The sequence below is a fragment of the Lontra canadensis genome, unplaced genomic scaffold, assembly GCF_010015895.1.
Source record: "Lontra canadensis isolate GAN:19392208 unplaced genomic scaffold, GSC_riverotter_1.0 scaffold35, whole genome shotgun sequence".
Taxonomy (NCBI): domain Eukaryota; kingdom Metazoa; phylum Chordata; class Mammalia; order Carnivora; family Mustelidae; genus Lontra; species Lontra canadensis.
Genome location: NW_022631029.1, coordinates 11,161,474 through 11,175,319, shown reverse-complemented (window position 1 = coordinate 11,175,319; position 13,846 = coordinate 11,161,474). Strand labels below are relative to the sequence as shown.

The following is a 13,846-nucleotide window of genomic DNA, read 5'->3' as shown; positions in this document are numbered from 1 at the left end:
TTTTTTTTTTTTTTTTTTTTTTTTTTTTTTTTGAGGGAGAGAGAGAGAGCACGCACGTATGAGCAGGGGGTTGGGGGAATGCGGGGCAGAGGGAGAGAGAGAATCCCAAGCAGGCTCCAAGCTCAATACAGAGCCTGATTCAGGGCTCTGAATCCTACTACCCCGAGTTCACAACCTGAGCCAAAATCCGAAGTCGGACAGTTAACCGACTGAGCCACTCAGGTGCCCGAATCCTTTTCTTATAGCATAAAAATATTTGTATTCTTACCTGGGAAAGACTCAAGTTTCCACAAAATAGCCCCAATATGGTCTGTATTTTTCAAAGTATGTTTATCTAAACACTTTTTTGTGTGTATATACATCTGTATGAAATAGAACGTGGTGGTAAAGATCTACATAATTTGTGCTAATGAATAACAGTTAGTGTAGTTTTCAAGTACTTCTTTTGCCAAGCAGTCTTGACCATTTTGTTCTAAACATAATGTGTATAAAAAAGAATTAACCAGGGGTGCCTGGGTGGCTCAGTGGGTTAAGCTTCTGCCTTCAGCTCAGGTCATGATCTCAGGGTCCTGGGATCGAGCCCCGCATCGGGCTTTCTGCTCAGCAGGGAGCCTCCTTCCCCCTCTCTGCCTGCCTCTCTGCCTACTTGTGATCTCTGCCTGTCAAATAAATCAACAAAATCTTTAAAAAAAAAAAAAAAAGAATTAACCCAATTCAAAAATGGGCAAAGGACTTGAATAGTCATCTTCTCAAATAAGATCTAGAAATGGCCAGCATGCTGGCAAGAGTGTTGGGCACCCGGAACCCTCTTGCAGCACTGGTGGGGAAGTAAAATGGTGCGGCAGCTTTGGAAAACAGTATGGCAGTTCCTCAAAAAGTCAAATATGGGATTACCATAGGAACCAGCAGTTCTATTCCTGGGTATATACCCAAAAGAATTGAAAACAAGGATGAAGACTAATGTTGACTAAGCATTATTCACAATAGCAAAAAGGTGGGAACAACTTGTGTCAGTCCTCAGATGAATGAATAAATGAGAGGTAGGATGTGCACATGATGGAGTTACTTGTCAGTGTTTGTAGAAGGAAGGAGACTCTGACACCTGCTACAGCGTCAATGAACCTCAAGGACACGATGCTGGGCAAAGGAAGCTGGTCACAAAAGGACAAATATGATGTGACTGCATTTGAACGAGGTGCCCAGAGTAGGCAGATTGATAGGAACAGAAAGTCGAATGGAGATTATCGGGACTGTGGATGAGGGAAAGAAATCTTGGTTAGTTACACAGCATTGTGAGTGTCCTGAATGCCGCTGAGTTCTACACTTCCATGTGGTTATAGTGCTAAATTTTGGTAGATATATATTTACCATAATTTTTTTTTAAGATTTACGTATTTGAGAGAGAGAGCGTGCACTCAAGTGGGGGGAAGGGCAGAGAGAGAGAATCTTAAGCAGACTCTCTGCTGAGTGCAAAGCCTGGTGGAGAGTTCTGTCTCACTACTCTGACATCACAACCCATGCTGAAATCAAGAGTTGGACTCTTAACTGGCTAAGCCACCAAGGCACCCCTACCGTAACTTTTAGAAATTGGGGGAAAAGGAATTACATTTGTGCTTCTTGGTAGGCCTTCATAATGCCAGAGATCCAGAAGTGAGTAAGTCAGTATTCGCTTGGGGAGATGGAACCTGTGCATCCTGCTCCAGTTATGTGCGCTGGACAGAGAAGTGTGTCCCAAGTGAGAATTCACTGTCTGTTTTGAGTTACACTGAATGGATTTGAAATGTTAAACAACTATCTTTAATGACTCCTTGCATCAGGGAACGACAGGGTGATTTATAATAACTCAACCTTGATAGCCCATCAGGTGATGCTGTGTTGTTATTTTACATTTTGCGGGTATGATATTCCGGAAGGATTTGATGAATTTTTAATATCCCAATGTGTTATTTGATGTTCCATAAAACATGGAAACAACTTTATCTTGATTGCTGTTAAGGCTGTATGGTGTTCATATAATGATAACCGCCAACGTCCACTTACTGAATGCTTGTTGGGCACCAGGCATCATGTTGAGAATTTCATTTTCACAGCAGCTCTGTGAGGTAATTGCCACAGTTGTCCCCATTTTTCAGATGGGGGAACTCAATAGAGAGACTGTCATTTTCCCCAATTAACAGCTGGGAATTGAACCTAGGTGTCTTTGATTTCAGACCCGAAACTCTACAACTTCTTCAGAAGTAGAAAAATAAATAAATGAAAGCATACACATTCTTTCGCACTTTTTTACCTCCACAGTATATAATAGATGTTAGTGCTGCCTTGTATTTGAACCAAGATCCTGAATCTGGAAAATCCCCTTCAGGTGCTAGGAAGTGTTGTGACAAGGTAGTCTTACTAGTCTCACAACAGCATTGTTAATGGGGGGTCTGAATCTGCCATTTGACAATTCCTTCAGTTAAACAAAGCTTCTTGTCACGTTAACTTGCCAAGATATATTACATTAATTCTGTTTGTTGAGTGTTTTCTAACGGGGCGCCTGGGTGGCTCAGTTGGTTAACCGTCTGCCTTTGGCTTAGGTCATGATCCTGGAGTCTCAGGGTCGAGCCCTGCATCAGGCTCCCTGGTTGGCGGGGAGTCTGCTTCTCCCTCTGCCCTTACCCCACTTGTGTTTTCTCTCTCTCAAATAAATAAGTAGAATCTTTTTTAAAAAATGTTTTCTAAGAAGAAGTGGTTTGGTATGAAATTAGTTTTTTACAACTGGGGGAGGCCTCCGCATCTTCGCCACTGTTATCGCGCCCCACCTACGTTCTCCTCAGCCCCAGTAGCCGCACTGGCGCCGCTCCCCCAGCAGGCGATGCGAGAGACTGTACGGTGGCACTCCCTTAGCTTTCCGACCCTCAGAAGTGCGTTCCCCGGCAGCCTCAGTCCTGGGTGCTGGCCTCCTTTCCCCACCCCACCCATCCCGGCGTGGTGTCCACGGTCTCTGCTAAACCCCATCGGGGTGTCCCACCCACCTCACCCTGTTCAGAAGTTCGCATGAAGCCACTTCTGCTTTTAGGGAAGACCTGTATCAGTACCTACCTACCTTGCTGACCGAAAGAAATCCAAAGAGGATTTTTGCTTTTATGAAAAAAGGTAAAAAGCAAAAATAACATTTGGCGTTTGTGTGGCAGCAGGCCACCACAGCGGCAGTGACACCCTGTGCGGAGCCAGTGGCCCGCCGAGCCCCTGCCCTGGGAACTGCACTTGGCATCCCTGGGTCTTAAGCACCTGCGCTTTGTCTCCAAGTATTCTGTGCGTCTGTTAGCAGGATGTGTGCTGAGGTATCCGAAAAGCCAAAGAGAGGGGCACCGGGGGGCTCAGTCAGTTGAGTGTCCAGCTCTTGGTTTCAGCTCAAGTCATGATCTCTGGGTCATGGGATCCATCATGTCGGGCTCCACGCTCAATGAGCAATCAGTTTGAGATTCTTTCCCTCGCCTCTGCCTCTCCCCGCTGCTCACTCTCACACACAAATAAATAAAATCTCAAAAAAAAAAAAGCAAAAGATATTATTCTGGGGTCTAGAAATGGTCAAAAATTTTCCATATGAATTAATAATAATTGCTGCTTTACTTTCTGCCATTTTGGCTTAATGAACATTTCCTAGGCACACTCCACGTGCAGATAGCTGGGGAAACCTGTAATTGTTGATCACACGGATGAAACAGACATTTGCCTGAGGAAAAACTACGCTTTTTTCCTGTAGAAATGTTGTGCCCTCCCGCTCTCGTGCTTGTGCTTCAGGTGCAGTGTAGTTCCAGGCCTTTCTAGGCCTTCTCGGGTGCTGAAAGCCATGTGTTTCAGTGAATTGTCTTTTTCTACGTAAACGTTTATCTGAGTAACTAGTCCACATGCTTTAGAAATAAAACCGTATATCAAGGGTGCCTGGGTGGCTCAGTTGGTTGAACATCTGACTCTTGATCTCAGCACAGGTCTTAACTCTCAGGGTTGTGAGTTCAAGCCCCGCATTGGGCTCCACACTGGGCATGGCGCTTACTGGGGGAAAAAAAAAAAAAAGAACATATGTTGAGGTTGCTTAGCATTTTCAAAGTACTTAGGTTAGTCTCCCACTAGAACGTAAGTCCTGCTGAGAGTCAGAATTTTTTTGTTACTCCTACTGTGTCCTCTGGGCCCAGGTCAGAACAGGCCTTGGCACCTTGGAGATAAAGAGGAAAAAAAAAAGAGACGGTAAGTGAATATGGCCGTCCTGCTTAAAGTAAAGGTACAGGATAGCTCAGGAGTAAAAAGCATAAATATTTCTCCTTCAGATCATTACAGTGGTATCAGTAAGCCAGATCACTATAACAGATGGAACTTTTAACATTTTCAGACATAAGTGCTTTGCTTTTTCCTAAGGATTCTGTGATTTGGTGGTAGGAAGGAATGGCCTGCTATTTACAGAATGGTTAAATTTGGAACTTAGTCCCTAAGGTGCAATGGCTAGCTTTTTTTTTTTTTTTTTTAAAGATTTTATTTATTTGACAGAGAGAGAGAAATCACAAGTAGGCAGAGAGGCAGGCAGAGAGAGAGAGGGGAGGAAGCAGGCTCCCTGCGGAGCAGAGAGCCCGATGTGGAGCTTGATCCCAGGACCTTGGGATCATGACCTGAGTAGAAGGCAGAGGCTTTAACCCACTGAGCCACCCAGGTGCCCCAATGGCTAGCTTTTTATCAAGAGCTGTGAAGTATACAAACAAAGGGAGGGTTGCTTACTCAGCATTTGATCCCTATGTCCTTATATGCATTGCTGACATAGGGCAATTAATCCCTATTAACTTTGTGGTAAGATACTTGCCTTATATCCATTTGCCAAGGAAAAAAGGTAAATTCTAACATTATACCAGGAGCCCCTAAAACTTGGGTTTTATTATAAATACAGATTTCTGCCCACCAGCGTGGGGAGGTGATTTGGCCTTAATCCCTAGCACATCTTCAGTTTGTTGGTTCCTTAGTTCCAGACTCCATCCATCCTTGCTTCTGCAAACTCTTTTGGTTGATGGGAAAGAAGTTTGGTTACACTGGTTTGCAAGAGATTTCTTTCATTGGGTGCTTCGATTTGTTTTTTGTAGTCTGCTCCATCTGGACACAAACATCTGACAGTGGAAGAATTATTTGGAACCTCTTTGCCAAAGGAACAGCCAGCTGTTGTGGGTCTGGATTCGGAAGAAGTGGAGAGGCTGCCAGGAGATGCCTCCCAGAAAGAGTCCAGCTCATTCCTACCATTTTCTTTCGAGCAGTCAGGAGGAGCCCCTCAGTCGGAAAACCTGGGTGTCCATCCTACTGCCCACCACTCAGTCCCACCTGAAGTCCCTACCCCGGTGCTGATCACTCCTGCCTCCATTACACAGTCCGGTGACAAACAGGCCCCAGGCTATGCCATCCCACTGCGCCCTGTGCTCAGTCCCACTTTACCAGCAGAAGCTCCTACAGCACAGGTTCCGCCCAGCTTACCCCGAAACACCACCATGATGCAGGCGGTGAAGACCACGCCGAGACAGAGGTCTCCACTCCTGAGCCAGCCAGTCCCTGAGCTGAGCCATGCCAATCTGACTGCCACCCAGAGCCCCTTCAGGGCCCCCCTGAGCGTGACAAACACAGCTGGTACATCCCTCCCAAGCGTGGATCTTCTCCAGAAACTCAGGTTGACCCCACAGCATGACCAAATACAGACGCAGTCTCTTGGGAAAGGAGCCGTGGCACCCAGCTTTTCCCCAGCAGCTGGCCAGCTGGCCACACCCGAGAGCTTCATAGAGCCTCCCTCCAAGACTGCCGCAGCTCGAGCCTCAGCAGCCCTGAGCAACATGGTGCTTGCTCCCCTTCAGGTACTGGCAGGAGGCTGGGTGGCTCTGACTGGTGGGGGAAGCTTCAGAGGCCTTGACAGTGACAACTAGGACGCAGTCCCTTCAAAGAGACAGCTGTTAGGTACATCTGGGTCCGGAAGACGGGAGGTAAGAAGCCCTGTAGTGAGTAGCCAGATCACTGATACGTGTTGGTGTGACTCAGTTCCACTGCCCCAGAGATAGCCCTGGTCAAGCCAAGAAGCCACACGAGTGTTTTCCTATCAGGGCATGCATTGTAGAGGGTTGGTTGGTTTCTGCCTCACAAGTCCAGAAGTCCACGTTTGACTCAGGACTGTAGATGCAGATTATCGCCAGCTTTGGCCCATCCCCAGTTCCCTTGGTATTCACTGAGTGCCCACCTTGGGCCAGGCACATTTGGGGTGCCATAACAGTATCCCAGATTTGGAGATACAGGATCAAGTGAAGCTTCCTAGTGAAGCTCATGTTCAGCTGAGATCTGAAGACTCAGCGGAAGTTAATCAGACCTTCCCTAGAGGTAGAGAAGAGTGTTTGAGACAAGGAAAGGAAAGTAGCATGTGCAGAGGCCTGGAGATGAGCAACATTTATTAAACATGAAGACCTGTAGTGTGGTCGGATCTCCTGCGGAAGGAGCTTGGAGGCGAAGTTACTGGCCAGTCAGCAGGGCTTTGGAAACTATGTGACGCAATCTGAGGCTTGTTCTCAGAGCCCAGGGAGGGCAGGTGGCCTCCTAAGGGCTTTGAGCAGAGGTGGTGAACAGGGAAGGAGAAGACGGAAGCAGGACCACCGTCAGGAAGGAGGCCAGGCGGTTACCCAGTCTTGAGCTGGTGGGGGCCTGACTTTGGGAGTATGGACCAGCGGGTTCGTTCACAAGTGTGAGCAGTGGGACCTGTTGGTCGATTGCAGGTGAGGTGTGAAGAGGCTTGTCCCTCAGTGATGGATGAGGCTGGCAAGTTTACAGGTGAGAGTCACCAGGATTTCAGCCCTGTGCCCTTTAATAATAACCCTGAATCTTAAGATTTCACCAAATAATAGTGTACAGAGAGTCCATCATAGTAATTGTATGTGATTTCATAGTTGATGGACAGTTTTGTTCCATTCTTTTGAAGTCCTGTACAGAAAGACAGAAAACAGTGTTTTGGTTCTATCTTGAAACTGTGCTTTCGGGCCATTTCTGTTGAGGTTTTGTGCAGTCTACGGAGAGAGAATGTTCTGACAGATGAGTACCACACCCCTGCCGAGCGCCTGCTGCTCTGGAAACCTGGCCAGCGGCCTGAACTGCCGCAGTGCCGCCCTGCTCCACTGTGCCTCCTTGCGGGGGCCCCGACGCACGTGTGCATTTGCATTTACCTCTCATTTCCTTCAGGGTCTGGGGCTCCACTGAATTTTTTTTTTAAGATTTTATTTATTTGACAGAGATCACAAGTAGGCAGAGAGGCAGGCAGAGGGGGGAAGCAGACTCCCCACTGAGCAGAGAGCCCAATGCGGGGCTCAATCCCAGGACCCTGAGATCATGACCTGAGCCGAAGGCAGAGGCTTAACCCACTGAGCCACCCAGGAACCCCAGCTTTACTGAATTTTAAATGTATTTGCTCTACAACACGAAGTTCTTTGTCTCCCAATGAATAAGGATAAAATGTAGCATGTGGAGGTGTAACTCTAGATGAAGGCTGTCTAGTGCCCCCTATCCAAAGTTCACGCCACCTTATCGAGGTTTCAGGCCACCAGGATGTGGCATCTCTACAGATTCAACAGCAAAACCGTGCGTGGGATGTCCCCACTCTTTTCCTTAGAGACGCCTTGAAGGTTCTGCACACAGCCCTGTTCTTGGGGAGACTGAGGGGGCGGGAGGGCGTCCCAGGGCCCTCGCCCTGCAGTTGAGGCAGAACTAGTAGTGTCTGCACTGTTCTTAACTGCTAAAGTGAATTTATCCCCGGTAGTTGGGAAGTTTTCATTGAAGCTTGCTAAGTCTGTTCATCTTTTCTTTTTAACGTTGCAGTCTATGCAGCAAAACCAGGATCCTGAAGTCTTTGCCCAGCCTAAGGTGTTACCCAGTGCCATCCCGGTAAGCTCTCCCTTTCTCTGAAGAACACATTCTCTTTAGGTTTTTCCGCTGGGCATGAAGTAAAACATTGTTGCTTGAGTGGCAAGTTGCAGCTCTCGGGCCTGGAGCCCTCTCAGGTGCCCTTCTGGGCCGGGCTGCCCTGCTCCCCCAGCAGAGTTAATTGCTGTGGCCCCTGTGGGCTTCCGGTCATGGTCTCTGGAACAGTGCCTTCCCTGACTGTGCAGAGGGGGGCGGGCTCGCTGTCCGCTGAGAGCATGTCAGCCTGGTTTCCATGAGGAGGAAATACTCTTTGTCCTTCGAGGACCCTGATGCCTGGTTGAATCACCACCGTGCTCGGGCTCCAGGCCTGCATGCTCTGCTCGCTGGCCTCACTTTTTAAAAGTTGTCCCCACCCTCCATTACCTGCCAGCCCTGAAGTGCACGCTGATTGTTTTCAGTTCCTGAACTTTTACCTTCCCATTTACCTTTGAGCCTTTATGCCTGGCCTCAAGTCTCAGAACTGAAACTGCAGCCCGCTCCTGCCTGGTGGTGGTAACCCATCTTCCCTGTAGCTTGTCCTGCCACCTGGGAGTCAGTGGGGGCAACACCAGCATCAAAAACAGACTGGATGGCTCAGGCCCCAGAAGCCACACCCTTAACACTGTGGCTATTTATAAACGAAGAGGGTGACAGGAGAAGGAGAAATTGAGATGCTTGTTGATTCTGTCAGATGCAGAAATTACTAAAAATGCTGATTATTTCTGGTTTAGTGTGTTCTGTTGGTTAGCCATTGTTAGTGTATAAGTACATCTAATTGGGGAAAGGAGGTAGATGTTCGTTTTATGTGTAAGTTTTATTTGTGTCTTTGATACCTGTGGTGGTAGAATAAATATATTGAACACTACAAAAGAAACTAATGTTTCATGTAACTGGGTTTTTTTACTCCTTTTTAAGATGTTATTTACTTATCAGGGGGTGGGGGTGAGGGCAGAGGGAGAGGAAGAGAGAATCCATCCCGAGCATGGAGACTGAGGCAGGGTTCGATCTCATGACCCCGAAATCATGACCTGAGCCAAAACCAAGAGTTAAACGCTCAAATAACTGAGCCACTCTATAACCCTTCCCTTCTTTTTTTTTTTTTTTTTTTTTTTAGCAAAACAAACAAAAAAAAATGTTGATATGTAGTACCCATAATAAAATGTAGGTGTTTTACGAGTTTTAGCATACATAACATACCTTGGGTACCAGTCAAGATATGTAACATTTCCATCACTCCAGAAGGTTCCCTCATGCCCTCCTCCAGTCATTTCCCTGCTCCCCATATAAAACTTTACATTTTTAATTTATCATAGGTTTGTTATTATTGTGCATACCCCGCTGGGATCATACTTCCTTTCTGTGATGATCAGACTTGGCTTCCCAATAAATGGACCCTTCACCCTTTAGCTAACAAGCCTCATTCATGACCATTGTTCGCCTGCAGGTCACAGGCCCCACACTGGTTACTGCAACAACCATGGCAGTGTCTTCGGTCCTGTTGTCCCCAAGTGTTTTCCAGCAGACGGTTACAAGATCTGCAGACCTCGAAAGGAAAGCAAGTGCCCCTTCTCCGCTGACTGTTGGAACATCAGAAAATCAGAGAAAGCCTTCCATTATTCTCAGCAAGTCTCAGCTCCAGGATACGTTAATACATCTAATAAAGGTATGCAGGCCATCCCAGCAGTTGAGTCTGTAAATTCTTGTCTTCAATATTAAAGAACGTATGAGTTCTTCTTAGAAAATCAGTTCATAACGTAAATTCGAGACTAGCCAGAACTAACGTTTCTCTCTTTCTGAGCATACACTCCCAATGGAAAAGTTTCTGAGTGAATTCCAAAATATTGATTACGGTTGCCTCTGGGTTGTGGGATTCCTTGGGTAATTAGTTATACATCATTTATACAGCTTTTTTCCTAAGCTTTTGTCAAGGAAGTAAGTTCTGCTGAGGTAAACGAATCATTCCCATCTCTTCCAGAATGATTCCAGCTTCCTCAGTACGCTTCACGAAGTCTACTTGCAGGTTCTGACCAAGAACAAAGACAACCACAACTTATGACTGGAGCAGAATAAATCCGAAGGCAGAATGTCGACCTCAAACAAATAGGCCTCATCATGGAAACTTCTAAACAGAACATTGAGTTTTGAGAATCCTGAAATTGAGCCTATGAGAAAGAGACTCATTCCTTAAGAATGTTTTCCAAGTGACGTTCTCAGTGATAATGGAGGTTTCACTGTGAAGCATCACCAGCAGACCTTTGTTTTGACAAAAAAAAAAAAAAAAAAAAAGAAAGAAAAGAAAAAAATTCATTGTGTTAAGTTGTGTGGGTGTTTTCATCAGCTCTAAGAAAGGATGTGAAATGAGGAGTCTGGTTTTCAGCTTGCTTTCACTCTCAAGGTCTTAGGGAGGAGGGGTCACCAGCCTTGCAGCAGAGTTCAGCCCAGCCCGTGCCCCTTCCCCTGCTCCTCCCTCCCAGAAGTTTGAGTTTGAGCCTTAGGCTGATGTCAAGTTCTGATCAGAGCAGAAGTCAGCTCTGTGCAAAGTAGCTTTGAGTTTTAAGGATCAGAGTTTAAGTTGGCAAATTAGGACTGATTTGTTCAAATGAAGTATATTTTTATGAATGCCCCATTTGGGCCTTAAAATTCTGAAACTTCTCAATTGTGTTTTGTTCTTAAGTGTCCCCAGTGCTGCCATGCAGCAGGCTCCCCGGGCAGCGATACCATGTGACTAGGGCCCCGCCAGGCTCTGTGATGGTATGGGAGTAGCATGTCACACCTTTGAAGCAAAGGCTGCGGCTGGTAAAGACTGAATTCGATCAGAAACCTTCACTTTCTGTTAACCTCTTGAGTGGTTTTGGAAATGTTAAGTTTTGTGTGAAGTGTAGCCTTATTTTCCTTTTCTGTCTAAACACAGAAGTCCTTGTTGATTGTTTTCCTTAACACTTTGACAAAAGGACCAGTGGACCAATCTAACAAAGCCATTCTGGTCCCATTCCTCGAGTCTACTGAGAGTAGTTTTAAAGCTATGCAGAAAAGGGAGCTGTTATTCACACTGCCCTTACTTTATTATAGAAAATGGAGTTAAAAACAAAGTGTGAAATTCAGAACTTTACCAATGTATTCCTAGGCTGTGAGTACTTTTGCAGCCCAAAGTGTGGAAATATGTAAAGATGCTTTGTTATGCTGCTATTGACCTGCCATGATTTATATTTATTCTTTTATAGCATGTAATGGTGATTAGTAATATTTTAATGTAGAATTTGATTTATTTCAGCAATAGTAATTTTAAGATACTCTTTGAATGAAAGTGTCTTCGTTTCTATGATACAGATCATTTTGTAGTATTTAACCAATTAAGATGCACTGCTTACTTTTCTGAGCACTATTTAATGATGGGGTCAAAACCCAGTTGGCTCAACCAGGTAGCATAAGGATTAGCTGTGAATAATGCTGGTGGATGTGGTGGTTCCTCGGGAACAATCATTTTAAGCTTTAATGGTAACTTAATCATAAATCCATAGATTTTCTTTTTTTTTTTTCCTAGCTCAGATTTTAGAAAATTACTTGTGAATTACATGCTTGTTTTAGTTTGGTCTTAGTTTTTTTTAGCTTAAAGAATACTTTGATTGGCTTTCGTTAATCTAAATGCTTCCTGGGCAGTCTTCTGCTTGTCAATTTAGTGTCTTTTCTTGCTGTCTACATAGTTACTTGTGAATCGTGCAGAAGTCAGGGAAGCTTAGAAGTTCTCATACTCAAGGGGGGAAGAGCTTGTTTTCAAAGCTAGTGTGTAAACCCAGCAACCAAAAATGAATTGATCGTACATCACCCAGGAAGGACAATGTCGGAGCGAGATCCAGAGTGTTGCTTACACCAGGAGATGGTGTCGGGGGAGCTACGTGACTGTGACTGTTCTCGGGAAACAGGCTTGATCGCACCCCCAGCGTGGTTCCGGTGAGCTTCGGTACGTGGAAGAATCAAGGGATTCTTGTTATAATAGACATTTGACTTGAAATGATCTGAGTATGCGTAATATTATGAAAGAGTTAGAGAATATCCTAAGGAGGGTCGGTAATCAGATCTGTTAATTTTCACCCTTTCATCCAAGGAATGAATAGGACAGACAAGAAAAGAGAATCTATGATAAGTTTTCCGTAGTGGGAAAATAAACTTCGAAGTGCCCAAGTCATGGAGACTTGAAAAGGGTCAACCTGTTTCAACTCTCAAATTTATGTATTCAGAGGATTTACTTAAATTCAGAAGCCAGAAGTTCACCGTCATGATTACCAGGAGGTTCGGGCCAGAATGAGTCCTTGAAAGGTCAGGCCAAGCCTGACTTGTTGCAGTTGGATGACCCTGGCCCAAAAGTCACAGATCAGTTGCCTTATTCCTCGGTCAGATTTCCTATCCAGAACCTCACGCTAGCTTAGGTTGCATGTGTCCATAGCTGCCGTGACTTGACTGGAACCTTTGTCTCAAACCTTAGTTGAATCAAAGTGGACACCAAAACACAGATGCCTCTGGCTAGGTTTTGCAGTTAGGCCACTGCATCTGTCCTTGCATCCACCCCAGCCCCAGTGGGTGGCACTGCTCCTTTGCTATAGTTAACATCACCTTTGGATCGACCCCTGCCCCTCCCATACAGCCACGTTCCTGCCCTGCAGCAGCTCCTCCGCAGCGGGCGTCCTTTCAGAGATTTGTAAGGTGGGACTTTGAATCCTTACGTTTTTAAGCGAGCCTGTCAGTGTTAGAAGATGCATTTCATACTGTGTGCATGGAGTGTCCTCATCTCACCTTGCAGACCTTCGGGGGGGGGGGGGTGGCCATCACAGAGCGGGGTTCTGCAAAGAGTCCGAAGTGACGGCCACACAGGCCTCGTCTAGAATGTGTCTGGCCCAATTTTGCATGTCAAGCATCTGTCCTTTTTCTGCCTAGGTTTCCTTATAAAACTTAAAAACCCTATCGAATCTTGTACTAGGTAATATGTTGAAACCATGCAGCTTTATTACCATCCCTACTCCCCCCAAGAATGTAGTTTGAAGTTTTCTCATTGGGGTAGTAGAGGCCATAACTGCCATCGTATCCCTGATAATGCAACATGAAATTGAAGGTGCCTAACCGCTTAAAAAAACAAAATCAGCCATCACACGGTAACTGGGCAAAACATAGAAACAGAGGAGCGAGAGGGAGCACAGGCACAAGTGGGCCCAGTCCACAGGAGTGAAGACAAGGAACCACAGGGACGTGGGTCCTGCCTTTTGCTGCATATTTGCTGCTAAGCACGAGTTTCGTTCTTACCGATCTTTGGTTTTCTTCGGTTGTATTCAGAGTACCTTCTGGAACCAATAGTGCCCTGCATTTTCAGGTGTATAAAATGTTAAGATCTAAGTCAAGGAAAGCAATTTACACTAGGCTTTTTCAAAGCTATGTTTAAGAACATTTCCCTGAGGGCCGGGGCCTCAAGGAGCCTGTTTCCCAGCAAAATCAGCAGGAGCGAGGTGTGCAATGTTTCACTCGGTTTTCTATTCGACATCTTCATTTGAAATGCTAAGATGCAATATCGTTCACTTTGAATGGGGAAGATGCAAAGTTGTGTTTCCCTTTTATCTGTGTGATTCCTTAAGAAACGTGTTTTTAAAATCTGTGTTCTCATTGGTTTTTTTTAATTCTGTATTACTGCTTTGGCCATGCAGCTCTCATGACTTTCAGTATACGGAATTCTCAGCTCCCTGAAGTGTGGGGCTGAGAAGCTCTGGAATTACAGCAAGGTTTTTGTTCCATGAGCGCAATACTGCATCATTAACATTTTTAATGGTATGGATTTTATACCATCTGTGTATGTTTGCAAATATTAAGTTATTACATGTTTTCAGATGAGCATTTTTCATCCTAAATTTTATATGTTTGCAAATAT

The 13,846-nt window shown here is 45.4% G+C and overlaps 1 protein-coding gene and 1 long non-coding RNA gene across 3 annotated transcripts in view; both read left to right on the top strand.

Moving 5' to 3' along the window:
- Window positions 1-3,938, top strand: part of LOC116873977 — a 7,643-nt gene extending 3,705 nt beyond the window's left edge. Inside the window, exons 2-3 of the long non-coding RNA XR_004383917.1 lie at window positions 526-528; window positions 3,920-3,938. This is a non-coding gene — a long non-coding RNA (uncharacterized LOC116873977). The remainder of the gene's footprint in view (window positions 1-525; window positions 529-3,919) is intronic.
- Window positions 1-10,233, top strand: part of DCP1A (decapping mRNA 1A) — a 54,417-nt gene extending 44,184 nt beyond the window's left edge. For both annotated transcript variants that reach the window (XM_032868306.1, XM_032868307.1), the window contains 4 exons: window positions 5,106-5,858; window positions 7,855-7,920; window positions 9,383-9,601; window positions 9,914-10,233. In XM_032868306.1, the coding sequence (XP_032724197.1) occupies window positions 5,106-5,858; window positions 7,855-7,920; window positions 9,383-9,601; window positions 9,914-9,994 (1,119 nt within the window). In that variant the 3' untranslated portion in view covers window positions 9,995-10,233. The remainder of the gene's footprint in view (window positions 1-5,105; window positions 5,859-7,854; window positions 7,921-9,382; window positions 9,602-9,913) is intronic.
- Window positions 10,234-13,846: the final 3,613 nt, after the last annotated feature.